Source organism: Delphinus delphis, chromosome 12 (genome assembly GCF_949987515.2).
Source record: "Delphinus delphis chromosome 12, mDelDel1.2, whole genome shotgun sequence".
In the NCBI taxonomy this organism is placed as follows: Eukaryota; Metazoa; Chordata; class Mammalia; order Artiodactyla; family Delphinidae; genus Delphinus; species Delphinus delphis.
The window spans coordinates 13,066,267-13,093,923 of NC_082694.2; the positions used below are offsets into that span (position 1 = coordinate 13,066,267).

The 27,657-nt window shown below is 44.5% G+C and overlaps 1 protein-coding gene and 1 pseudogene across 2 annotated transcripts; one reads left to right on the plus strand and one right to left on the minus strand.

Moving 5' to 3' along the window:
• Window positions 1–2,097, minus strand: part of LOC132434775 (cleavage and polyadenylation specificity factor subunit 5 pseudogene) — a 28,232-nt pseudogene extending 26,135 nt beyond the window's left edge.
• Window positions 1,481–16,390, plus strand: SLC20A1 (solute carrier family 20 member 1). Of its 2 annotated transcripts, none has more exons than XM_060027372.1 (11): window positions 1,481–1,686; window positions 2,110–2,725; window positions 2,900–3,040; window positions 3,228–3,313; window positions 8,035–8,131; window positions 10,573–10,692; window positions 12,223–12,495; window positions 12,617–13,175; window positions 13,768–13,953; window positions 14,503–14,587; window positions 15,427–16,390. In XM_060027372.1, exons 2-11 carry the CDS (start codon window positions 2,380–2,382, stop codon window positions 15,586–15,588), a joined length of 2,055 nt encoding a protein of 684 aa, XP_059883355.1. In that variant the 5' UTR covers window positions 1,481–1,686; window positions 2,110–2,379; the 3' UTR covers window positions 15,589–16,390. The 2 variants fall into 2 exon arrangements, with proteins under 2 accessions (XP_059883355.1, XP_059883356.1); XM_060027373.1 differs by having other exon boundaries at window positions 1,481–1,612.
• Window positions 16,391–27,657: the final 11,267 nt, after the last annotated feature.

Consider the following 27,657-nt stretch of genomic DNA (forward strand, 5'->3'; position numbering starts at 1 on the left):
TTCTTTTTGGACATGACCTTCGGACTTAGAGCTTTGTAAGTTACTCATATAACTCCACCAGATTTTCTAGGCAGGTCAGAGGATACTCCGGTGGTGTTTACGCCTCCATAGATGACCCGGACATAGCAACGATTTACAACGTCTTCATTCCTGCTAATCAGTGCCCAGCTGCTAGAGATGGCAAAAGGTGGGGAGGGCTCCAGAACATTCTAAGCCTGGTAAATATTTCTGTTGGGAATTCTTTAATCTCACGACAACCCTGACAAGAGACCATGACCTTAATCTCCCTTGGCATGAATGGTTCGTCTTGAACTTAAGCCAAATAGTGAAATGCCCCTAAATGTGCAGAGAAGATCTCACTAATGTCAAAACTACATTATATACCACGTAGGGGGACCAGAAATCAATGTCTCAAAATAGGAAAGCTTCCGGGATGCAAAGAGAACACCCTTACAACCTTTTCTACATTCTAAAACAGGAATATTCACGGAAAGAGCAGGACGAAATTAGCATTCACTGAACTCCTACTGAGTTCTAGTCACATTCACACACGTTAACTCACTTAATCCCCGCTACCAGGTAGGTAGGGATTGTTAACAATTTACATTCCTGAGAGCGCAGTCAGAGAGATCTGGAAGTCGCTCAAGGTGACACGCTGCAGCGAGCAGCAGTCAGGATTTGAATCCGGAGCAGTGTCCTTCCCCACGCGCCACAGCTGCGGCGCAGAAAACGCAGCTCTGCCACGGGGAAACTGACGACTCGCAGCCGCCCTGGGGCTCTGCGCCATGACTGGGAGACGACCTGGTTCTCGTGACTGCTCAGTCTGTTTTCACCCAAGTGCATGACTGCTGGAGTAAAGCGACCACGTGAGCCCTTTCCCTCCCCCGGCGAGGGACAATGCCTGTCTGGCCAATGGCAAGTCACAGGTGCGACAACGTGCCGGGAATGGATTCGGAGCCCCGGGGCGCGAGCTCTCCTGCAGCGTCACCGGGAGGACGGGAGGGAGGGAACTCGGCCAGGTGTGGCCTCCGGATGCGGCAGGTCGCAAGTGCGCTGAAAGTGCGGCTTGAGGCGCGGCCAGCTCCGTAAAACTGGGCTCGCGCGGGAGGAACTATGACCTTGGTCGCGGCCTCTACAATCCCCACTTGACAACCTCCAGCGGCAGGGTGAGGGTGCCCCGCGGCCTCTGCCGCTAACCAGCAGGCGCGGCCAGAAGGTGCCAGGACACCAGGGCAAGGCCGCAGGGAGGAGGCCGGCCCTCCCCACGTGGACAGGTTCCCCTCTGGGGGCGTGGCCGCCAGCGCGGGGCGGGCCAATGATCGCCGCGGTCGGGCTCATCCGGCCGGGCCGCCGGGTTGGCTGGGGCTGCGTCATCCCGGGGGCGGGGCTCCTGGGCGGCGCGAGGCGCGGCTGGTCACGCGGTGCGCGGCGACGGCTATAAGTAGAGGCCGGCGGAGTGCGCTGCTGGAGTGATGGCTGCCGTCGCGTGCTGAGTGCTTTTCCTTCTCGGCTGCTGAGGCGTCCGCGGCTGCTTCCTGGGTGGGTTGCCAGCCCCGCCGAGCCATCCCCAGAGCCTCCGCCCCAGGCCAGGCCGTGTGCTCGCCGACAGCAGGTGCGTGCGTCCGTGGCCCTAGCCCGCCGCCGCAGCCTGGACCTCGTCTCCCACTCGGCCCTTCGTTTCCTTTGGTGAGTGGCGGCGCCACCTTGGAAAGGCTCTTTCTTCTCCCCGGGGCCCGGCGCGGACGCGGCGGCGCGGTGGGGTTCTGCTTTCGGCGCTACCCGCCTCCCTCCCCCACCCTACCCCATGCCACCCCGTCCGCCCGCCCGCGGGCCTTTTTGGCGGTCCCCGGGAGGCGCGCGCGGGAACGGCTCTTTTCCGCTTTTCGCGGGGAGGGCGCGCGCGGGCCGGCGGCGCGGGGGCCGGGCTGGGCGCGCGCGGGCCGAGGTGGTCCCCTGCGCCACGTGCCCGCCGCCCGGCGCGTTCTGCGTGGGGTGCGGGATACCGGATCGCGGGCGGCGGGCACGGCCGGGGCCCCCAGTCCCGGTGGGCCGTCGCGGGGTGCGGGACCGCAAGGGCGCGCTGCTATTGTTATCCATCCCCCCTTCCAGGATGAACTTGCGTCCTTTCTCTTCTCCGCCATGGAATTCTGCTCCGTGCTTCTAGCCCTCCAGAGCCAAAGAAACCCCAGACAACAGATGCCCATACGCAGCGTATAGCAGTAACTCCCCAGCTCGGTTTCTGTGCCGTAGTTTACAGTATTTAATTTTATATAATATATATTATTTATTATAGCATTTTTGATACCTCATATTCTGTTTACACATCTCGAAAACCGCTCAGTAATTCTCTGATTAATTAAAGAACCACTACTCTAGAGAATGGCATCTACCATGGCAACGCTGATTGCCACTACTATTGCTGCTACTGCCGCTTCTGGTCCATTGGTGGACTACCTATGGATGCTCGTCCTGGGCTTCGTTATTGCATTTGTCCTGGCATTCTCCGTGGGAGCCAATGATGTAGCAAATTCGTTTGGTACAGCCGTGGGATCAGGTGTAGTGACCCTGAAGCAAGCCTGCATCCTAGCTAGTATCTTTGAGACAGTGGGCTCCGTCCTGCTGGGGGCCAAAGTGAGCGAGACCATCAGGAAGGGCTTGATTGACGTGGAGATGTACAACTCGACACAAGAGCTGCTGATGGCCGGCTCTGTCAGTGCGATGTTTGGTAAGTTTTTTTTCGTGTTGTCCTGATAGTGGCGGGTGAGGAAATTCTTATCATGGGTCGTTCCATTCTTGTGCTCTGCCTCGATTCAGATTATTACATTCAGTAATATGCACTTCGTACATAATGGAATTTGTCACTTTTGTCACGTACTTAATAAAACTTCATGTGTTTCAGGTTCTGCTGTGTGGCAACTAGTGGCTTCGTTTTTGAAGCTTCCCATTTCTGGAACCCATTGTATCGTTGGTGCAACCATTGGTTTCTCCCTGGTGGCGAAGGGGCAGGAGGGGGTCAAGTGGTCAGAACTGATAAAAATTGGTATGTTTAATTCTAAAAGGCTTTTTATTCTTCTTGTCGTGTTACCATGGCGTTGTGTATGGGAGAAAATGATGTAAAATTGGAGGGACGGGCTAAAGTTTTGAAACGAGAGGACTAAAATTTAAAGTGTGTTTTGGTTCCTGATTTCCATTAGTTGACATTTTTTTCTTAATGTGTTCTATTCCAGTGATGTCTTGGTTCGTCTCACCGCTGCTTTCTGGTATTATGTCTGGAATTTTATTCTTCCTTGTTCGTGCATTCATCCTCCGTAAGGTAATCTTTCTCTCCCCGCATGACCTGTACTAAGTCACACTTCGTGGTGTTCAAACCGATAGCATTATTGCAAATGGGATCGGTGTGTAGGAGTGTGGCCTTGGAAAGTTAGAAAAATTCTTTGTTTCGTATACCTCTCGTATGTTGAATTTTCTGAAAGAAGCAGGTTTTCAATACCCAAGAAGTCATTTGGGAAGGAAAAATTGAGCACTATAGTGTGCCGAGACTGAAAGAAAAAATTAAGGAAATGTATTTGGAGTGGCTTTGTTGACCTGTATGCAGATTACTACCTCAAATCACCATCATATGCAGGCCAGTCTGCATTGTAAGCTTAGGGTTCAACAAATCACAGTGTCCTGGGTGACATTTTCTTAGCTGCCAGTTAAAGTGGAGTTGTTTGGGTCCCCACATAGTTATTTGTAGAGTGTTGATTATCGAAACCAGCTTGTAAGCTTCATGGTGGACACGCTACCTCTCACAGTGACTTGACTCTAATAGCTCAGAATAGGTAAAAAGGAACCAGTAAAGGTAATTCTCATTTTGTTTTTCTTGGCAAAAAAAAAAAAAAAAATTCCAGACAGCCATTTAATTTCCTGTCCATTTGAAAATCCCTTTTGAGGGACCTGATAGCATTTTTTTTAAATCAAGAAGTCTGATGCTGGCTCCAAAATAAATGTAGACAACAAGGGATGTTGTCGTTGGACTGAGTTACAGTAAGAATAAATGCTTTTTTCTCAGGAAACAAAGTTGTCCTTTTCCTGAGGTGAATGGCTCTTAACGGTCCATTGTAAGTTCTTAAAAATTCTTCTGAACTGAAGAAATCTGAGTGAAGGGAGATAGGTAGCTTAATCCCAAGGGGTAAGAATGTATTCAGAACCGTTTGTTTGGTCTAGTTCTAAGCTTCTCTAGGGAAGGGTACGTACTTTTCTATAGAAATTCAGTAACTGGTAAAGTGACTCACTAATCACTATTTACCATGGCCTGAGTCTGGCAAAAGATAGCAGCGTAATACTTTGAAAACTTGAAACCTCTGTAGCTTGGTATAATTTGAGAGTAAACAGTTGGTTGATATCAACAGACTCAGAGTTTGGCATTGTCTTGTTTAGCAAGCGGTTAGTGAATAGCACCTACCCTCCTACTCCCCACAGCTGTGGAATGTGATAACGTGAGGCTTCCCTTTGAGGCTTAGTAGTAGTCAGGGATCAGAACTCTTCGTACTTTGAGAGCTGTACAGCTTGCTCCTTACCAGAGAAGCAGGAGGATTGCTGGGATCCCCTGTTGTGGATTTGTGCTCATAAAGGTTTACACCGGGTCTTTGTGGATTATTGAGAGACAGATTGTTCCAGAGGCTTTGTGTGTCTCAAGCCCAAACAAACTTCTTTTCTGGAGGAGGAATGGTCATGCTTTCAGGTACAAAGTGGGATTCTCAGGTCCCCAGAACTCTCATTTGGGGAATGCATGCCAGGCGTCTTTATCCTCAGTTAGAGACCTTAAGTTAGATATATGAACTTCTTAATTATATATTCTTCATGGGGTATGAGGATGGACATGATCAAGAATGATTGGAATAGGTCTTCCCTGGTGGTCCAGTGGGTAAGACTCTGTGCTCCCAATGCAGGGGGCCCGGGTTCAATCCCTGGTCAAGGGGACTAGATCACGCACGCATGCTGCAACTAAAGGGTTCGCATGTCGCAACTAAGAAGTCCGCATGCCACAACTAAGAGATCCTGTGTGCTGCAACTAAGATCCGGCACAGCCAAAATAAATAAATATTAAAAAAAAAAAAAAGAATGATTGGAATAGTGTTTAAAACTATTCAATATGGACTTTGAGAATCTACCCGCACACACACACACAGGCAGGCACGTACTCTTGTGTTTAATCTACCAATAACAGATGAATTTTTAGGTGATGAGGCTGAATATTTCTGGTTACTGTTAGATTTTAAGTCTCAAGAAAACATCTTTACACTAGTAACCTTTGGTGGTCTTGGCTGTTAAAATCTAAATATTTGACCATTAAGATACTTTCCAATTAAAGATTCTGTTTTGGAAATTAACATTAAAAGTGCTTTTAAAAATTTTCAATTTTCTGAATGTTCCAAGGGTGTTGGGTAGTCTAGTAGGAAAAAGCAGAGTGGAGGTTAAGGATTGGGACAATAAACAAGGAATAAGGGGAAAAGGGAGTTTTCCTGTTGAGTGTTTAAATTCTAGTCAAAGAAAGTGGGCCTTTCAGCATTCTCCCTTCTGTCAGGAATCTCATTAAATATATCTAGGGTATCTTTTCAAACTCAGGAACTTTTTTCTTTAGTTTACTGGAATGTCCGATGTATAAAAAATGAATATTATGGTTGAAAATGGGTTATGAAGACCCCCTTTCCCATCCCATATAACTGGATGATGAGATATTTACTTATAGGTAAAGTTTTAAGTGTTAGGTGAGTCATATGGTGGTCAACATTCAATAAAATGTTAGCCCTGGTTACCTCCTGGGGGAGTGGCTAAGAGGAGTTTGGAGGTAGCAAAAGGGAGAAAGAGAAGCCCCCACAAATGTCTAGAACCCTTATGGATTTTGATTTCGGGGGGTGGTCTTTGGTTTCTTGGAGAATTTCTTAAAAGCACAGAGAGTTCTTAGAAGAAAAATGTATATACACCTCAGGTTCATAACCTTACCGACTACCCTTGGGGTGGGACACGCATGGTTGAGTTACTCAGAGATGATGAGTTTTTTTTTTTTTTTTAAATTAATTAATTAATGTTTGGCTGCGTTGGGTCTTTGTTGCTGCACGTGGGCTTTCTCTACTTGCAGCGAGCGGGGGCTACTCTTCGTTGTCGTGTGCGGGCTTCTCATTGCAGTGGCTTCTCTTGTTGCGGAGCACAGACTCTAGGCGCGCAGGCTTCAGTAGTTGTGGCGTGCGGGCTCTAGAGCGCAGGCTCAGTAGTTGTGGCGCATAGACTTAGTTGCTCTGCGGCATGTGGGATCTTCCCGGACCAGGGCTTGAACCTGTGTCCCCTGCATTGGCAGGTGGATTCTTAACCACTGCGCCAACAGGGAAGCCCTGATGCTTAGGTTTTATTGGCTATTTTTGTTTTGACCAATTCCCTAGCTGTAGCATTCTCTTAAACTACGGATAGGGAAGGTAATATTCAGAGTGGTTTTTGTCAAGCGCCCATCTCTGCTGATTTGGAATGGCACCTCTACTTTCCGTTTCCTTGATCTTAAGCCATTACCTCACTCTTCTGATGTATTTGATTCTTCTCCTTGTTTGTTCCTCCCCAAGATTTTCCATTGGATTGTGATTCAAGATAGCATTAAACCTTTGGGCTAACCACATCTTTGAAGTTTAGCCTTCTCATGTATTCAGATCTGTGCTCTTGTTTTTAACTCTTGTTTCCAGTCACACTGGCCTCCTTGCTGTTCCTCAGACAATTCAGGTGTTTGCCTCAGGGTCTTTGTACTTTCTGACGTCTCTGGGATAGTCTGCCCTCCAGGTAGCCTGCTCTCTGGCTGCTCTTTTTCTACCCCTGCGTGTGTACCTGGCTTATGGCTTGTTGACCTAACACATTTGTGTCTTTGTTCCACTGATGGTCTTTGGAGTATCTCCCGCGCCACCTCCAAGAATTAAAGTGTGCGCCTCCTTCCATCACGGCCTCCTTCCCCTTCTTTTTTCTTCATAGCATGATTCTGTACTAGAATGTAAGTGTCAGTTCTGTGAGAGCAGGAACTTTGTCTCATTCACTCCCATATTTTAGTGCTTGGCACAGTCTGTTAAATGAGGAGGTGACCTAGTGTACGATTGATTTTTATCTTAGCACTTTGGTAAATCACTAGTTGTGGCATATTTATCAAATGTCTAGATAAGATGGTTGTTGCTGGTATATTCTCCTACATGTTTTGTTTTTAAGAAGTCATTGCAGGTATAAAGTCAGGTAAGAAATGTAATATCTCATAGTCTGTTTCTTGATCTCTCTTATATAGTACATTTTCAGGTGTGTGCTCAGATTTTATCTGGACATGAGGTACCTTAGAGCACTGGGGGTTGAAACTGATCATTCAGGACATCACCAGTCACTAGTAGTAGGTAGCCTTGTTAAGAATAACAGCAACAGGGACTTCCCTGGTGGCTCAGTGGTTAAGAATCCGCCTGCCAATGCAGGAGACACGGGTTTGAGCCCTGGTCCGGGAAGATCCCATATGCCACGGAGCAGCTAAGAGCAGCTAAGCCCGTGCGCCACAACTACTGAGCCTGTGCTCTAGAGCCTGCGAGCCACAACTACTGAGCCTGCGTGCCACAACTCCTGAAGCCCTCATGTCTAGAGCCCATGCTGTGCAACAAGAGGAGCCAACGCAATGAGAAGCCCGCACACCGCAACAAAGAGTAGCCCCCGCTCGACACAACTGGAGAAAACCCAAGCGCAGCAACAAAGGTGCAACGAAGCCAAAAAAAAAAAAACAATAACGGCAACAAAAACCTAACCAACCCCCAAACATTAAAGCAAACACAAACTTAAATTCAGATGGATGTAGAAGATGAGATCAGCCTTGGTAGGGGAACTTCCAGGAGCAAATGTAGGAAAAGACCATCTGGCCTTGGAAACTACTATGGGGAGATAGTTATTGGAACTAATTCCTGAAGCTGCCCTTTGATAAGGTTCTATGGAAATGGGTTAAGTTTTTACAGCTTTTAAGATCTTGAGCTTAATGATGATGGTATTTTACAGGCAGATCCGGTTCCTAACGGGTTGCGAGCTTTGCCAGTGTTCTATGCCTGCACAGTTGGAATCAACCTCTTTTCCATCATGTACACTGGAGCACCTTGTAAGTACATATCAGAATATTTAAATGTGAATTGAAAGTTGTTTCTAAAACTTGCATTAAATGCCCAATTTACCCCTTTTTGTTTACAGGGCTGAAATCTCCTAGAAGGTGGCTGGCCTGCGCCCATTTCAGAAGGCTGCAGGCTAGTGTATGCTGAGTTAACCTAGATAGTTTTTCAACCAAAGAGACCTGCTCAGATTCTAAATCACTACAGACCTTTACTCTTTAGTCTTCACAGGATCCACCGATAATTTGATCTTCTCCCTCCCTCTTTCCTATCTATGCTAAAAATACCGGAATTGATGTTACCTCGACTACTGAAGAGTCATTAGTTATACTTGGTCTTCGATAATCAGTCATTTAGGACTGGTTTGCTGGATATTCTCATTTTTCTCTCCCAAGTGGAGCTCCTTTTTGTTTCTAAATTTACTCCCCTGAATCTGCTTGAATGAGAAGAGTTGGGATGTTTAACACCTGCCCTAAGTGCACTTGGAAGAAGAATTCATGCAGCTAAGAGGAAAAATATTTGTGAGAATATAAAGATTGAAATGTTGATTACTTTTATGTTGGAACACAGGCAAAGCATGGATTAAATTGTGATACGTGTTTCATTTAGCAATTGAAAAAGATTGATAACCTGTAACTTGTCAGACAGGACAGTACATGTCTTGATCAGTCAGTTTTCCTGTCTAGGTTCATTTGGCCTGATGGCCTTTGATCCGTCAAGTCAGTGGCTTTCAATCTTTTGACTGTTGTGACACACTGGAAGAAAGACATTGTACATTGCTGCCCAGCACACACATACTTAGAGAGGGAGGGGGAGAGAGGGAAAGAGAACTGGAATAGTATGTTGAAGCTACTTAACCTTACTATGTGCTATGCAGTCATATTTGCAAGTATTCTTTTTAGCTTTTTAAAATGCTCATTGTGGCTCACCAAATTGATTCCATTTCTGACTGATGGATTGTAACTTGCTTTGGAAACCTCACTGAAGTAATAAGTCACTGACCAAAATTGGAGTTAGCTAAGTATTTTTAACCATGTCTTTGTTAGAATAATCAGGAAAGAAATCAGACAACTTTATGAGGATATTGATCTTATTTGGGGATACCAGCCTCCTTACCAAATGCTACAGGCAAAGGAAAGCTTGCCTGCTGCCTTTCCATTCTGTTTTAAATTGGCTTCTTCATGTTAAACTAAAAAGGGCTCCGTGAGGCTCTAAGCACTGATGTTTTATGTGGTAGCAGCAAAGCTCATAGTTCAGTGAAATTAGAAACTTGCATTTTCAGTCGTCTTTGAAAAGGGAATGTGGGTATTTTTGTCCTGTCCTTTGGTCGATCATTTACAAGAAAGAACCAGTCTCATTTTCCTTTTTTGACTTGGAACGTAGGCAAATTTAAATTGTGATACAGAGATTGATTAAATTTCATGTATATTTTAGTTTGTGTGACTAACTGCATGATTAGAATTGATAGCAGGAATTAAAATGGAAAGATTTAGTCATCACAGAACTTTGGTTTTGAAGGGGCCTCGATTTATATCTGATTTTTAAATACGAATCATTTTGAGGAACAATAGAATTTCCATTTTATAAGTAATTCCTAATATGCAAAACAACCACAAGGAACTAAGCTGTTCTTGGATAAACCACAGATCATTATAACATCCTTTAGGTTTAAGTAGTGTTCTCTAGTGCTTTGCTTCTGTCATTAAATATAGACGAGTGGCTTGGAGGCTGTTGGCATTTAAGTGATAACCAGGTGACTAGTTAATGATCCCTGAGCCATGTGAGAAGTAGGCATGTCTCTGTTTAAGATGTCGCTTGTTAGTGTGATTACCACTCTACTATTTTCTTTTTGTGAAAGACAGCCCTTTGAACTATTCTTATCCCTTGATAGATAAATGTATCTTAGTTTGATAATGCGTCCTAAGAGATAATCTTGCTCTAAAGGATTTTGCTTGGATGTGATAACTTCCACAGAGAACTGATTACATCAGTAGGAGAAATGTGACGACTGGGGCACTTTCCTTTCTTAACGTTAAAATCTTATGTGCAAACAGAAGGTGTGGCCGCTCCCATCTGGAGGCTGGGCAGTGGAAAGCTTCCGTTTATTTTCATAGCTAGTTGCAGTTGCTCAGTGTAGTAATCTGTCTTCTAAAGCAAAGAAAGGAAAAAGCCTAGTATGTGAAGGAGCTTGGGAGATGTCAGTCTAGCAGGTGTTTAAAGTAGGCCAGACTGGTGGATTTCACATGCTATGGGATTTTTCTCCCAGATTTGTATAGCCACGAACACAGTAATCCTGTGGACCTAAGGCTGGCAACAGCTATAAAGGGTGATGGGCTGGCTTGGGGAACCCCAGAGTCCCCAGAGGAGGGTTGACACGTTATTACAGGGGGGCAGTTGCCCTGGGGTTTTCAAGATGCACCATTTTATCTCCTAGTGCTGGGCTTTGACAAACTTCCTCTGTGGGGTACCATCCTCATCTCGGTGGGATGTGCAGTTTTCTGTGCCCTTATCGTCTGGTTCTTTGTATGTCCCAGGATGAAGAGAAAAATTGAACGTAAGTAACATGTTGTAGCAGAAAATCTTAACTAGTAATGCTGTGCTTGCTTCTTTGTGTGTAGCCGTCTGTAAAAATCTGCTACTTGGATAGATTGGTAAAGCCAGAAAATTTACATGGAAATTTGCGGATGTAGGTTTATTGTCCAAACTACGTTCTTATTAACTTAAAATGACCTGAGACCTAGTCATAAGGCGTATTTGACCTTATTTGGGCCGCCAGACAAGCTAGGCACTTAATCTGTTTTTTCTTTTTTTTACTGTACCTTGATCACTTGCCAGTGACATGCTAGATAAATACAGAGAAGTTGTAGTCTACATTAATTGAGAAGGATGAGGATACCTTAATGAAAAATAAAAGGTAGGTATGAAATATTTTCACAGGAAACATTTACCAAAACCAGCGCCTTCAGATTCAGATATTCAGAGCTATGCTACTATATTATCTGACTTCAGATTTGGTTCATTTTCAGAATTGGAGCACAGATTCCAGAGGTAGACATTTTCAGGGTGTCATGAAGGGATCATTTAGACCATTACTGTATGTAGTATTTCAGTATAATCAAATATGGCATACATTCTGGTTAGTATAGGTCTTAATTAAATCTTATATTCCTTCCCTTACTACTTGAACTCTCCTGAGACGATCTTTTTCCGCCCTTTTCATCTGCAAATGCTCGGGTGGTGATATAAGTTTGTTCTTTGAAGAAGCGCAGGGCTGCACAGACTGCAGTGGCACCGGAGAGTGCTGCGTCATGCAGCTGTGTTCCGGAGCCTCCGAGAGGCTCTGCGCTAGTCTGGCGGCCCTCAGGACTTCGTGACCTTGATTCTCCCTCAGTCTGGGAGAAGATGAGACAGGTCTTGCTAATGTTCTGTACCCTGGTTGGTAGCTTGACCGGGATTCCTGAATGAACACGGAAACAGACTGGGCATTGGTGCAGAGGCAGAAAACGTTCCCACCTGGTCATGGAACTTGAACCATAAGGCACATGTCTTTGTTTTCTAGAGGTGGAAATTCAAGTCACCTTCAGTTGCCTGCGTTGAGCTGTGTCATTTTGCTTGAACTCACAGACTGAAGTTTGGGGCCACTTTTTAAAAAGGACGTGCACTAGGCGCAGTCAGAATTCTTAGTTCTCTGCCAGCCCCACGCTTGAGCTCCTCCCCCTCAAGAAGGGGCCAGCAGGAAGCTCAGGATGGTTTCTACATTTGTGAAGGGTTCTATGAAGAACAAGAATTTATAGCAGAGTCCACGGAGCCTAAAAGATTTTTACCGTCTGGCCCTTCACTGAAAAAAACTTTGCAACCCCTAGTAATAGGGTGTTCTGCATTTGTATCGCTGGTTTCTTCCCAAGTGAGAGATTAAGCGATACGGCAAATAAAGCAGACAGGAAAATTATCCTGAATTTTCACTGAAGTTTACATGTGGTCTTAGTTTGAGAAGGATTTTTTTTTTTTTTTTGAAGTGAGGAAAGGGGAAATGGAGAGCAAGTCAGTTTGGTCAAAACCAAACAAAAACATCCTTCTTTTCTAGGAGAAATCAAGTCTAGTCCTTCTGAAAGCCCCTTAATGGAAAAAAAGAATAGCTTGAAAGAAGACCGTGAAGAAACAAAGTTGTCTCTCAGTGATACCGAAACCAGGAATCCCGTCTCAGAGGTAGGGTCAGCAGCCACTGGGCCCCTGCGGGCTGCAGTGGAGGAGAGAACGGTCTCGTTCAAACTTGGAGACCTGGAGGAAGCTCCAGAGCGAGAGAGGCTTCCCAGCGTGGACCTGAAAGAGGAAACCAGCATAGATGGCACGATGAACGGTGAGTGGACTCTTCTCGGGCGGGGAAAGGCGAGTTTCCCTTTGTCAGCAGCACTGCTGCGCGGCTCTGTGTTCGGACTTGATGCTCTGGGCATTGAGTGTAACCTTTCGGTCTTGGCCAGGTGCAGTGCAGTTGCCTAACGGGAACCTAGTTCAGTTCAATCAAGCTGTCAGTAACCAGATAAACTCCAGCGGCCACTATCAGTATCACACGGTGCATAAGGACTCCGGCTTGTACAAAGAGCTGCTCCACAAGCTACATCTTGCCAAGGTGGGCGACTGCATGGGAGACTCCGGCGACAAACCCTTGAGGCGCAACAATAGCTACACTTCCTATACCATGGCAATTTGTGGCATGCCCCTGGATTCGTTCCGTGCCAAAGAAGGTGAACAGAAGGGTGAAGAGATGGAGAAGCTGACGTGGCCTAACGGAGACAGCAAGAAGCGAATTCGAATGGACAGTTACACCAGTTACTGCAACGCCGTGTCTGATATTCACTCGGCATCCGAGATCGACGTGAGTGTCAAGGCCGAGATGGGTCTGGGCGACAGAAAAGGAAGCACCAGCTCTCTAGAAGAATGGTGTGACCAGGACAAACCAGAAGTGTCTCTCCTCTTCCAGTTCCTGCAGATCCTCACGGCCTGCTTTGGGTCATTCGCCCATGGTGGCAATGACGTCAGGTCAGTCGATCATGATTCTTGGCGTTGCTCGTGCTATTTTTGTGCCGCCTAATCCCTTTATGAGGTTCTGCTTGTGGCCTTGGTACTTATACCACCCGTGGGACACTGAATAATGCAGAAAGGATGAGGTAATAGCAATTAATTGACTTAAAAAAACAGGAAGAAAAATTTTTTCTTCAGAGATTACAAAGAATATGTTTGTTTCTGTAGGTGGTAAACACATATATCTTCCACAGAGAAGCCTTTTATCGAGATGGGAGCCAGTTCTTTGATAGAATCACTGCCCCCTAGAATGAATTTGTAGGTGGTTAATCCTAGTTCTGTGGTTTGTCACCTGTTCATTGGAACCCAAAATTTGCTTTAGTTGGGCCTGTAGGAAGACAGGCCACCAGATGCGTGGCGTTTCCCCTCTGAGAAGAGCTCTCATTTTCTTCTGTTGTGTATGTTGGGGTTCCATTTATTTCCTTTGAAAGAAAGACCAGTTTCTAATGAAAGCTTTGCTTTAGAAAACTTAGTAGATCAATTGACAACTAGATTCTTGCCAAGTTTTAGTTTTGCCTGAAAAATCATCCCTGCCCTCTTTTTCTTGCAGCAACGCCATCGGTCCTCTGGTTGCTTTGTATCTGGTTTATGACACGGGAGATGTTTCCTCAAAAGTAGCAACACCAATATGGCTTCTGCTCTATGGTGGTGTTGGTATCTGTATTGGTCTATGGGTTTGGGGAAGGAGAGTTATCCAGACCATGGGGAAAGATCTGACACCAATCACACCCTCTAGGTAAGTTGGTAAAGCAGGTCTTATTAGGTTAATGCTCATTTTCTTAAGATACATAATACTGTGCAGTGGTACTACGTAAAGTAACCAAGTTCGTGTAAGTTCCTGATGTTCCTCTCTCTTTGGTGTGAACTTTTTAGATTTTCCTTATCGTCTGGCCCTTAAACATAATTTATCTATTCAACTCCGGTGGACTCTTTTTAACAAAATAACTTATGAGAAAGACGTGTGTGCTAAGACTTACTAGCTATGTACATTTGGCTTGTATCTCTGTCTTTACGGAGCCAACACTGATGTTTACTAAATTCAAAGTAAAAGTGCAAGCTTTAAGAATGGGCTTCCAGAAAACCTGAAAACCTCAAATGCTGGAAAAGAGAAGAGCAGTCTCATGGCCTGATTTAAAGCAGATTTCAGGAGTTAGAGCAAACTAAAGATGTTGGTGGAGTTTTCGTCACTGGATAGAGCACAGCAAGATTGTGTGAACTTTGGGGTAGTGCTAACTTACCAAAATTTAAGTTCCATTCTTGACAAGTGATCTGTCTGTGTCCACAGCGGCTTCAGTATTGAACTGGCATCTGCCCTCACTGTAGTAATTGCATCGAATATTGGCCTTCCCATCAGTACAACACATTGTAAAGTAAGTGTAATGTAGAGGTACTGTGTCTTTTGAGTGGTTTTAGTAGATACGTCGAGAGGTATTTTTTTGTTCTTTTTGTTTTTTGGTTTTTTTCCTTTGATAATTTGGTGTTATACCGTGGGAGTCTTGAAGAGTTCACAAGTTTAGGACAAGTTGACTCTAAGGATGTAAATACACATTGTGCAGTTTCTAGCGTCTATTACTTTTATTTAAGCAGATAGTATATTTTCTCCCCAAACGGTGCAAAAGCCCCTTTTTATAGAGGCAGCAAGTCTGTGAGGCTTGTTGAAGGGCAGTTTATTTGAAGCAAGCATATATTCAGAGCATCTCAGGATTGAAGTCCTGAGAAACTTATTGAGTCCTAAGGTGGCTTGATGACCATCTAATAACCATAGGGTAACTGTAGGGAAAGGAAGAAACTGGCTTCCTTAAGGGAATTTTTAAGTTAGTTCATCATGGAGCCTTTGAGTCATTCTTTTTCTTCCAGAGAGATCTACGGGTGATTGGCTATTAGGTCTAACAGCAGCCTCCCTCTAGAATCTTTGGGAAGCCTAAAACTTAAAGGAATCTATTATTAAAGCAGTTGTTATTATTATTAATGTAGTTCATTACATTCCAGCAGCTCAGAAGGGAAAAGGGAGTTTTCTTTCCCTCTTTTACCCCAATTAGCACGGATTCCGTGACTGGGTTTTATATTGCCCTTCGTCTTGTTACAAGCCAGCTTTCGTGGATCGGTCCGGCAGTCCGGGGCTCCTTACCTACCTAAGAATCACGGGTCTGTTTAACAAAATGCCACTGGCACTTCAGTAACCAGTTTCCTTGATTGCTTTCTCCCGTAGGTGGGCTCTGTTGTGTCCGTTGGCTGGCTCCGATCCAAAAAGGCTGTTGACTGGCGACTCTTCCGCAACATTTTTATGGCCTGGTTTGTCACAGTCCCCATTTCTGGCGTTATCAGTGCTGCTATCATGGCAGTCTTCAAATATGTCATCCTCAGAGTGTGAAGCTGTTTGAGATGAAAATTCGGGTCAGTGTTTGGGACCACCGTACACATTCCTGTTCCTTTGAAGAATGAATTACAGTGTTATAGAAGACTGACAGGAGTCTCTTTAAAGTTTGGGAGCTGTGGGAGGGAAGCGTTACTTGTGCTATAATTGCTTTTGTGCTAAATACGACTTGTCTCAAGATTAGCTGTGTAAAGTGGCCAGGTTTCCACTGGTTCCTGTTGAGGTTCCTTTTCCTTCTGGGCTGTGAATTCCTGTATATATTTCTCTACTTTTTGTATCAGGCTTCAATTCCATTATGTTTTAATGTTGTCTCTGAAGATAACTTGTGATTTTTTGTTTGTTTGTTTTGTGTCGTTTTAAAACGACCCTTCAGAGCCATTTGACAGCGTGCTCTGCTTTGTTGGTTTCACCAGCTTCTGCCCCAACACGCACAGGGACTTAACAGCACACACCGTAACCGAAGCTTCCCTTGTAGTCTCTTAGAAAAATCGTCATTTGTACCCTGCCCTCCTGTCGGTAGTGGCAGGTTCTGTTGGCATACGTGAACTTCTTACTTACAAGGACAAGGTTCTTTGGACACGGTGAAAATTTAAGTTAGTAGTAACTTCTTTGCAGGCAGTTCACTGACTATGATTGCTAAGAAGAATTAGGAAGAAAAATCCTTCTGGCAGTCTTGGTTATTTCTTTAAGATTTCTGGCAGTGTGGGATGGATGAATGCAGTGGAATATGAACTTCGGGTGAGTTAAATGGGCCAGCCTTCCATGTTCATCTGTCTACCTCTTAACTGAATAAAAAAGCCTACCGTTTTTAGAAAACATGTCTCATTGGTTTTGTTCATATATTTGAAGCATCTGAGCTCCCGATCAGTCAGCCTTATGCAATTCTTAGGAGAATGTGGTATCTTAACAAGTGAGAACTGCCCTCTAGCTTAAAGTTCCCCACTCCTCCCTGGTACGTTTCTTGTGATCCCAGAATATACATGACATTCCTCCATGGGGCATTTCTAACTGTTTAGTATTTTTTACCAGCACATCCTAGACATTTCCACGTTAACACGTATCTACTCATTGTCTTTAACAGCCACAAAGTTTTCCTGTTTGAATGGATTAGTTTGTCTTACTAGACCCTTATTTAGATTATTTGTAGCTTTGCTATTAGAATGCTAAAATGAGTGTTCGTGTTTCGTGTGTGTAGCTCAGCTTCATTTAAAAATTCTCAGTGTCGGATTCTTCAGTCTTGACCCATTATCTCTTTTAGGCTTGATCAGGACAGTTAAGCAAAAGTGCATGGCTTTGCAAACTAGATTGATGGGTCCTGTCCTTAGACTTTTAGCAAGATGCTTTGTAGAAGCCAGACTGCAACAAGGATAAGGTTATGCTTGCCTGACCTGTGCCTGAGAAATTGGACCACTGGTTGCGTACCTGCCCATGGATTCACTTAGTAAATGTTCACCGTTTCATGTCAGGCACTGCACTAAGCTTTTTATATACATTTAATTCTCAAGACCTTTTGCAGTAGTTCCTAACATTATTTTGTAGCTGATGAAAGATACTGAACTGTATCTTTCCTAATCTTAAGAGAACAGACAGGGACTTCCCTGGTGGTCCAGTGGGTAAGACACCATGCTCCCAATGAAGGGGGCCCGGGTTCGATCCCTGGTCGGGGAACTAGATCCCACATGCCACAGCTAAAGATCCCGGGTGCCATGCAACTAAGAAGAGAATGGACTGCCCCAGGCTAGCTGAAGGTAGCCATGTGACTATTTGAGGAAGGAGAGGGGGGCCTGGGGTAAAGAGGAACCTAACGGTAAGCCCAGAACTGAGGGTCCTGCAGGAGACCCTCTGAGTTTTGGCGCTGACTTCCAGGATGACCTCACACAAACCCAGATCCTGTCTTTGCCCAGTGATTAAATGGAGAGTAGTGACTCGCCCCAAGACTCTCCCCTTGGCCCAGGAGAGGACAGCTGAGGAAGTACTTGATCCAAGGATGTGTTTCTCTAGGAAGAGCAGCTAGATCTGGGGAAGAGGAACCCCATTAGAGCTAGTAAGAGGCCAGAGGGGATCTGTATTTCCATGTATGGTAATAGCTGCTGTGGGCCAGGGACACAGGCTGGTGAGAACTCTGGCCTGTTTCTCTTGGGTGTTATTAGATGTTCCCTTTTTTTTTTTTTTTTTTTTTTTTTTTTACTCTCCCCCCATCCAAGCTGTTTTCATTAAGGTTGCATGTATGCATAATAAAGTAGTCAAGTGATTCAACAAGGCTTCTATGGAACAGGGATCTCCCACCATCATTTCCCTCTTTGCTGAGGCAACCACTTGCTTTTCTTTTGGTATTTGTATTACTATTTGGCCCTTTCAGTGTTTAGCTCTTGATGTCCCATAGTGAAAAATGATGTTTAGTTCTAGTCTAACACTGTTATCATACACAGACCCTACCCTCCCACCTTTGCTGTATAATTCGGTTTTAATTTTGGTAAGATCAAAATTGAGAGTATTTTAAAAATATCACTGAGCTGCTGAGTCTTTTCCGGACGCGCAGGCTCAGCGGCCATGGCCCACGGGCCACCAGGGAAGCCCTGCTGAGTCTTATAGTACGTATATACTGTGATCATTTTGTTTTCCCTGGAATAAGCTCTACCGCCCCCCCCCCTTTTTTTTTTATTAAGTGCTTGGCACCCTTTTAGGACTGTGAGAAGCAACAGGAAAGTTCCTGATATTTTAGGGAAGCTTCACTCACAGCTTCTGACCTGTTCCAGTCTAGACAAGTTTCACATCTGCATCCTGAAATTTCCCTATGCCATTCTGGAAATTTCTTTTACCTCCTTTGTTGGATTTCCTGTTTCCTATAGCCCATGTTTTTGTTTTTTCTTGGTTTATTCCCCCGTTTTGGGGGAGAACACCCTACTGTAGCAGCTTCCTGAGAGAGAATCTCGGGTGGTAAAGGCCTAATTGCTCAGAGTTCCGGGGCTCACTGGGGCAAAGGTCACCGTGTATTTTAGTCTCCCCGTTTTCAGTACCTTGTTTTTTGGCCTGGTTCCAAATGCAGCGTTCATTACCACAGTTTTTAGGTAACTAACACCAGTCCCCCAGCAACACGGTTCAGATTTCAGTTGCCATGGTATATTTTAACTGAGGAATCGCGTACAGTACAAACTTTAATGCTAGCTCTTTGGTCCACAAATCCCATTTCCAGAAGAACAGATGGACATAGGCCCAACGAATGACCTCTCGGTTCGCTTCTTTCAAAGTCGTCTTGGTGTCTGGTTGCCGTTCAGCTATTATTCAGTTCACTCACTGACAACAGAGCTTTTTAGTAGTGTTCCCAGCGGTAGAAGAGATGCTGTAGGCTGTTAGCACCACAGTTGGATTATGTTCCAGGTTCTCTTGCGGGCTTGAATGAAAGTGCGAAAACTTGCCTTTTACCATCAAATGCAACTTTCATTGATCCAGCCAACAAAGAGGTTATTTCAAATTTTAACAGGTTTGGACAGGCTATTGGTACTATAACTGGAGATTGTACGATTGCTTCAGCTGAGGCTTGGAAGAAATTGAAAGCGTCATGGCAAAAAGCAGCAGTAATTTGCAGTGTGGCAGAAACTGACTACACTGCAAAGAACTTTGGACGATTCAAAGTGGACGTGAATTGAGTTGTATTTGAACACGGGAGGGTTGATGCTGCTACTGTTTGAGAGATTCTAGATAGGCAGCCGGAGGCACTTTAGTGAAGGTGAGCGTGTCGGCGTAAATGAGGAAGGTGGTTGTGATGAAAAGGATGCAGATGTCCCAGAGGAAGTGATGCTGGCCTGGCCCGAACTTCACATGAAGGGACTTCCCAGAGCTATTATTTCTCAACGGTGAAGAAAAGGTAAAATGTTGGAAGCTGAGCCTCAAACACTTTATTTAATTAATTAATTAGTTTCCTGCAGATGAAATTTAGATTTTTTTAATTGAAATATATTGTATACAGAAAAGTGCACATAATTGTATAACTTGCCGACCTTTTGCACACTGGACAGATCCATGAATCCAGCAACCGGAACAGGAAATGAACAGTATCATTCACAGGATAAACGGGTCAATGACGAGTCACCTGGTTAAACTGCAATATGGTAACTGAGAACTAGATAAATGTTACACAATCATGTTTACTTGCAAGCTGGGCTAAGCTCTAGGCTACTAGTGCTTCCAACAGTTCATTTCCTGACTGGCAGGAAATAAAAGGATTTGTTCTCACCCTACCTCACCCTTTCACCTTTCCGCAACGTAAAAGTTTCCTAGAGACCCAAGGTGACAAAATCAAAACACTTGCTCATAAAACCTGGGTTGCGGTGTTCCCTCTACAACATAGTGGTATAGGGATGCCTGGTCTATTAAACACTTTCTGCACTGTGTTTGTGCAGTGTGTACGATTTGCAAATATTTTAATTGCCATGGTTTTCTCTTGCTTCACAGGAAAATCTTGTTTAGTGCTCCAAAATTTCAGTAAGGTTACAGAACTCATACCCCATGGTGTGAAAGCCCTTTCTCTTTAACTCCGTTCTCTGTCTTTGTCTTTGCCTCTACTTGGGAGGTTTAAATTCTTTACCCATCCCATTGTTTACACCCAAGACACAGTGAGATCTTTGAAGTTGGAGAAAACTCAGCTAACTGGAGATTGCTGAGGTGCTTCTACCAAACTGTTACTTTTGTGACAGATGGAGACTTTCGAGACTTTATTAATAGTTTTTTTAATACTAAAATATTAGAGCTGCTCATTGGCTTGCCTTTCTACTGACTGGGCTCTTGTGGAAACGCCTTTTGTTATATTCAGAGCTGAAGCAGGGTTTCATCTCAGCTGAACACACTGTGATGCAGTGCAGATGGCTGCTTACGAAAAGGAGCAAGATGTTTATTTTTCTGGGGACTGCTGACATTAGTGCAAGGTCTCCCCTCCCAGACGATTATTGCTGAAGACCTAGATAGCAGGTTTCTACTTCCCATTCATTCTATTTCCAGAAGCAAGCAAGCGTTCTCTAATTGCAGGCTTGGGCTGAATGCCTCCGTAGTGTTTCCCATTGTGCTAATTGGAAAAATATAATTTTCAACTAACTGTGACCTGCTTTGCAAAATAATCGTTGACAGATGAGTTGCCGGTTTGGTTTCTAAAGTGAAATAGTACCTTGTAGTTTAGCACTAAGGGTAATGGAGTTTTGGAAGTCCCAGGGCAAGCCTGTGCTGTGTACGAGGACCATTAGAGATCAGATTTCAGCCTGGGAGAACCAAGAGCCTATTGATTTGATGTCTTTTTCTGGGAGCTTTTATTAAATTGAATTTCAATTAAAAACTTTGAGGGAGCCACATTCTGGGAACGTTAGTCAATGTTGCCCATTCGTTGAATAGTCATACAATGGGCCTTGTGTGTACCTTATTGATTTGGAAGGGAGGTAATCTTTTAGCTAAGGTCTTGGCTTCTGGCAAGCTCTCCTTCAGTCTAAATGTGGTTGGCCTTGCCAGCTTTCTGGAATTACTGTCAGCTTGTGAGTATAGAGTTGGTGTGACTCTTCTGTTTAGCATCTTTGGTTTTTCTTAGAGTGGTTCTGTCGTCACTACCACAGAAAAGGGCTTTAAATTCAAAGTTGCCATTGGAATCGGAGATCTTTTTTTTTTTAAGTTTTAAAAATGTATTTATTTGGTTGAACCGGGTCTTAGTTGCAGCAGGCGGGCTCCTTAGTTGCGGCATGTGAACTCTTAGTTGCAGCATGCATGTGGGATCTAGTTCCCTGACCAGGGATGGAACCCAGGTTCCCTGCATTGGGAGTGTGCAGTCTTATCCACTGCACCACCAGGGAAGCCCCAGAATCAGAGATTTTTTTTTTTTTTTTTAAAGAAGATGTTGGGGGTAGGAGTTTATTAATTTATTTATTTTTGCTGTGTTCGGTCTTCGTTTCTGTGCAAGGGCTTTCTCTAGTTGTGGCAAGCGGGGGCCACTCTTCATCGCAGTGCGCGGGCCTCTCACTATCGCGGCCTCTCTTGTTGTGGAGCACAGGCTCCAGATGTGCAGGCTCAGTAGTTGTGGCTCACGGGCCTAGTTGCTCCGCGGCATGTGGGATCCTCCCAGACCCGGGCTCGAACCCGTGTCCCCTGCATTGGCAGGCGGACTGTCAACCACTGCGCCACCAGGGAAGCCCAGAATCAGCGATCTTAAAGACAGTGATTACTTCCTGTGTGTGGTGGAGTGTAGTGGTTCCGAACATAAGCTTTGGAGCTAGACCTGTCGAGGTTCCAATTCCAGCTCTACCACTTGCGTATCCTTGAGGTCATTTAATCTTTCTGAGCCTCAGGTCCCTGTCTGAAGATTGGTGATAATAATGGTACTTAGGTCCCAGGATTTTCATGAGGATTAATTAAAATAATGCCTGTAAAGTGTGCCTTCTTAAGCACTTCTTAAGTAGTGTTTACTAACTGGTCTCATCCTCTAAATAAATATATGTAACTTTTCTTGACACGGTCATGGTTAACTTAACACTGATTCCCCTAGATACCCTTCCTTGACTATGGAGTGACTGTTAAGTAATTTTCCTTAACTGTACCTTTATGTATTTCTTAAATCTGAAATGAAGGATTTAATTTTGGTGGCTTGCCTTTGAAGAAAAGTGTATTCAGACCCTGTATACATTAGGATTCGGTTAAACTGTGAGTGATGGAAAATCCCAAGAACACAGAAGAAAGTTTTTCTTCCGCCAGTTACTGATGGGCTGGAAATGGTGTCTCAGTTTGGAAGGAGTCCCATGGGCCTGGGACCCAAACGCCTGAGGAGGGCACGCTGGCGGCTAGGTGTGAAGAGGATGACTCTGTGAGGGCTGAAAAACTACCAACAGGATGCAGCTGGTTGGGGTGGGGGAACTGCTGCTGTGGGAATGAAGAAATGTGAAGAAATGGAAGGAACAGGAAGCTGACCAGGAGTAGTTCCTTTTCCTGGCCAGGTCCTCACAGCTCCCCTACTGAGCAAATGTGAACAATTGGAACAAGACCCCACGCTCCCAATGCAGGGAACCCGGGTTCCATCCGTGGTCAGGGAACTAAGATCCCACACGCATGCTGTGACCAAAGCCGGCGAACACGTGGTTGGGAGAGTTCCAGCCCCAGCGGCACCACAAAGTCGGGAGGGCTGGGTTTGCAGCTGAGATGTGGTCTAGCTTAGCAACCAACACAGGGGCGTCTGCCGGATTTCTTCATCTTCAGAGCACGTTTGGAATTAATACCTTATCTGTGGGGTGAGATTTTGAGATTGTGTGACTGTCCTGTGCCTCACAGCCGTCTTGCATTCAGTGGCCTCAGTATCCATTGATGAATCTTGCCTGAATCCATTTTTGCCAAACTGGTTGTAAAATGGGTGATGTTCTATTTTTCTTACACCTTGAACATTTATTAGTTGGCATTCTTCGTTCGGTAAAGGAAAGCTCTCTTATCTCCCTCATACTTCGCTCTGGGAAATGGCGGTTTTCAGTTGGGTGACCACATCTTGGCTAAAAGTTGGAGTTGTATTATTAAGAACTGGGTAGAACAGACACGGTGTAGTCAGCCGTCACTTTGACACAGTCCAAAGCCGAAGCAGTCTTATTTCTGTCATTGTATCCATAATTGTCTTGAATTATAAAAGCTTTAGAAGGAATTAATGAGTATTTTACATATGAAAGGATGAGGGAAAACGACCTGAATTCACAGGTGGTGTCTGATGTTTCAGGGTGTTATTCTCTTGAGAGGACCAAATAGGCGAGTGATTCTCTACTGTGCCTGCCCCATTGGACTCATCGGGAGACCTGAGGCCTGGGTTCTTTCCAGGGGCATTGGGATTTAATTGGTATAGGTGGGATCTGGGCACAGGATTTTTAAAAGCTCTCTTGAGGATTCCAACATGCTTCCACGGTTCAGAACTTGGAAACAGGCAGCCGACAGTGGTCACGTGGGGTAAATGAGTGCTGTCTGTTACATTCCATTGAATGGGAATGAAGGAACTGAACTAGGTGTACTGGCATGCCTTGTTCTCAAATCAGCACTTTAAAAAATCTTCCCACTGTTAGTGTTTGACCACATGGCATATTTATAAATTTGATTTCTTTGTTAACTTTTTACTCTATAATGGAGTATACTTGATTAACAATGTTGTGATAGTTTCAGGTGTACAGCAAAGTGATTCAGTTATACATATACATGTATCTATTCTTTTTCAAATTCTTTTCCCAGTTAGGTTGCTACATAATATTGAGCAGAGTTCCCTGTGTTATACAGCAGGTCCTTGTTGGTTATCTATTTTAAATATAGCCGTGTGTACATGTCAGTCCCAAACTCCCTAGCTATCCCTTCCCCCGACCCGTCCACCCTGCTAACCATAAGTTTGTTCTCTAAGTCTGTGAGTCTGTTTTGTAAGTAAGTTCATTTGTATCATTTCTTTTTAGATTCCGCTTATAAGGGATATCATATGATGTGTCTTTTTCTCTGTCTGATTTCACTCAGTATGACAATCTCTAGGTCCATCCATGTTGCTGCAAATGGCATTATTTTGTTCGTTTTTATGGCTGAGGAATATTCCATTGTATATATGTGCAACTGTAAATTTGATTTCTTTCCCTTGGGGAAAAAAAAAGTTACTGTTCTCAAAATCCAGTCTGACTCAGTTGGTCCAGATCCAGGCAACCAGATAAATGTGGCTTCTCGTGACCTTAGTCACACACTCATTTGAACTCCCGTAAAAATGGAAACACCTTTTTCTAGCTTAAGGGTGGAGTGAAGGAGAGGGTCCCAAAGGTGAGTAGGTAACAAGGGGTGGAATGACGGAGTGAAAATGAAGGCATTTCCTAGTGGACGTTGAGCCTTTGACTCATCCCCGGCGTTGCACACATACTCACTATAAATAGGTCTTTATTCACTTGTTTATTTTGGCCACTCCACAGGCATGGGAGATCTTAGTTCCCCAACCAGGGAATGAACCTGTGGAAGCGCGGAGTCTTAACCACTGGACCGCCAGGGAAGTCCCTATAAACAGGTCTTTAAAACTTTCAAAGTTTGATGTGAAATATTTCAGACATAGAGAAGGTTATAAAAAGAATAAAATAATGAACACTCTCGTACCCACCGTGTAGTTTAAGATTCCAGGGCCTGGACTGTTTTCCTCTTGTTCCATTCAGGACTACTGACAAGTGACCAAATTTAGTGTTTACTGTTTCTTTTTACCTTTACTACACATGCTTTTTTCCCTAAATAAGACATAACATTGTTTTGCATGTTTCAAGCTATATGTAAATGGCTTCACACCATGTGCATTTTCATTCTAATTACTTTTTATACATTGTAGTAGTGAGATTCCTCCGTGTTAGTATGAGTAGCTCTGGCCCATACATGACCACATCACAGTTGATTATCTCTTTTCCTGGTCAACATTTAGGTGGTTTCCAATTTTTGGCAATTAAAAACAGTGCTACCCTTAGTATTCTTGCTTTTTTTTTTTTTGGCCCCGCTGCCAGGCATGCAGGATCTTCCCTGACCAGGGATCGAACAGGTGGAAGTGGAAGTGCAGAGTCTTAACCACTGGACCACCAGGGAAGTCCATCCATTAGTATTCTTATATGGATTTCCTTGGGCATCTGTGCAGGAGTTTCTCAGGGTCTAAATCTAGGTGTAGAACCACTGCATTGTAGTATATGTTCATCTTTAATCTTACCATATATTGCCAAGTTGGTCTCCAAAACTTGAAGCAGTATATGCTCTCACGAGCAGTGTATAAAGTTCCAGTTCTATGCCTTTGTCAACACTTGGCATTGTCGGACATTACAGTTTTTGCCAAATACGTTATTTATTAATCCTCCCAGCAATCTTATGAGTAGGCTTCTTATTTCAGGTGAGGAAATTGAGTGTCAGATATTAAGTAATTTGTTCAGGGTCACAGCAAGTCACTGATAGAGTTGATTCTAACCCAGGTCTACCAGATTCCAAAGCTCTTGATTAACAGTACGTCACTGCAATGTAGTGTAGCTTCTGAATCTGTAACTAGAGATGAGCGTCTGCAGGTGTGAGAGATGACAGATGGGCAAAGGACCAGGATCTAGGAAGGAATAAGAGAGGCTGAGGTGAGAGAGGAAGCGTATGAGGTATGAAACGGTAGTGCCTTGTCTGTCGCTTCGGCATGCAAGCTGGCATGAGAAAAGGGTAACTGTGGCAGTTTAAGAATGGCCACAAATTCTTTGACCCTCTCCCCATAGAGGCGGAGTCTGTGTCCCCTCTCCTGAAACCTCAGGGTGGGCTGTCTCTGCTTTGAGTCATAGACTTTGGCAGAAGTGACTCTGCCAATTTCCAGACCCGGCCCCTGAGAGGCTGGCGGCTTCCACTTCCTGTCTCTTAGAACACTTGGTCTGGGGAAGAGACTTGGCGGCAGTGTTGTGATGTAGCCCAGGCAGATTCATGGAGAGGAACCAAGGTTCCTGGTCGACAGCCAGTCCCAACTTGCCAGCCATGTGAGTGAGCCATGTTGGAAGTTGATTCTCCAGCCTCACCTGCTGCCGTGTGGAGCAGAGAAGAGCTCCGTTGGGAGCCCTCCCCGAATTCCTGATCCCCCAAATCATGAGCAAAATAAAATGCTTCTTTTGAGCCGCTAACTTTTGGGATAGCTTGTTATGTGACAATAGTAACCAGAGCTATAGTGAAGGCAGAAACTGAAGGGAAGATATATATATATGGCTGTCACAAAATATATGTATTACATGTATTTCAAAATTTTAAATTCACCCAATACGACTATTTTGGGTTGACTTTTCCCATGTTATACAAACAGTACATTATAAAATCACCTACCTGGGGCTTCCCTGGTGGCGCAGTGGTTAAGAATACGCCTGCCAATGCAGGGGACACGGGTTTGAGCCCTGGTCCGGGAAGATCCCACATGCCGCGGAGCAACTAAGCCTGTGCGCCACAACTACTGAGCCTGCGCTCTAGGGCCCGTGAGTCACAACCACTGAGCCTGCGTGCCACAACTACTGAAGGCTGCGCCTAGAGCCCGTGCTCTGCAACAAGAGAAGCCACCGCAATGAGAAGCCCGTGCACTGCAACGAAGAGTAGCCCCTGCTCGCGGCAACTAGAGAAAGCCCGCGCGCAGTGAAGACCCAACGCAGCCAAAAATAAATAAAATAATAAAAATAAAATAAAATAAAATCACGTACTTGGACTTAGAGAGTGTCATACAGAGTGAAGTAAGTCAGAAAGAGAAAAGCAAATATCTTATAATGACACATATATGCGGAATCTAGAAAAATGGCATAGATGATCTTATCTGCAAAGTAGAAATAGAGACACAGACGTAGAGAACAAATGTATGGACACCAAGGGGGAAGGTGGTGGGGTGGGAGGAATTGGGAGACTGGGATTGACACATATACATTGTTGATACTATGTATAAAATAGACAACTGATGGGAACATACTGTATAGCCCAGGGAACTCTACCTAATGCACTGTGGTGACCTGAATGGGAAGGAAGTCCAAAACGGAGGGGAATATGTATGTGTATGGCTGATTCATTTTGTTGTGTAGTGGAGGCTAACACAACATTGTAAAGCAACCATACTCTAATAAAAATTAATAAAAAATAAAATAATCACCTACCATGACTCCCAATCTACTATTTTCATTTGTCCATGTTCTGTTCTAGTCTTTGCTTTAACTGCATATTTAATTTCTAGTTAAATATGTAATTATGAAATAGGTACAGTTTAGGTCTTCTGTGTCATAATTTTTTTTTTTTTTTTTTTTTTGCGGTACATGGGCCTCTCACTGCTGTGGCCTCTCCCCTTGTGGAGCACAGGCTCCGGACGTGCAGGCTCAGCGGCCATGGCTCACGGGCCCAGCCGCTCCGCGGCATGTGGGATCTTCCTGGACCGGGGCACGAACCCGTGTCCCCTGCATCGGCAGGCAGACTCTCAACTACTGCGCCACCAGGGAAGCCCCCTGTGTCATAATTTTTAGATGGATTTGGTCACAGGGAAATCAGCAATTAGGTTGGTGCAAAATTAGTCATAGTTCACGTTAATTTAGCACTCAC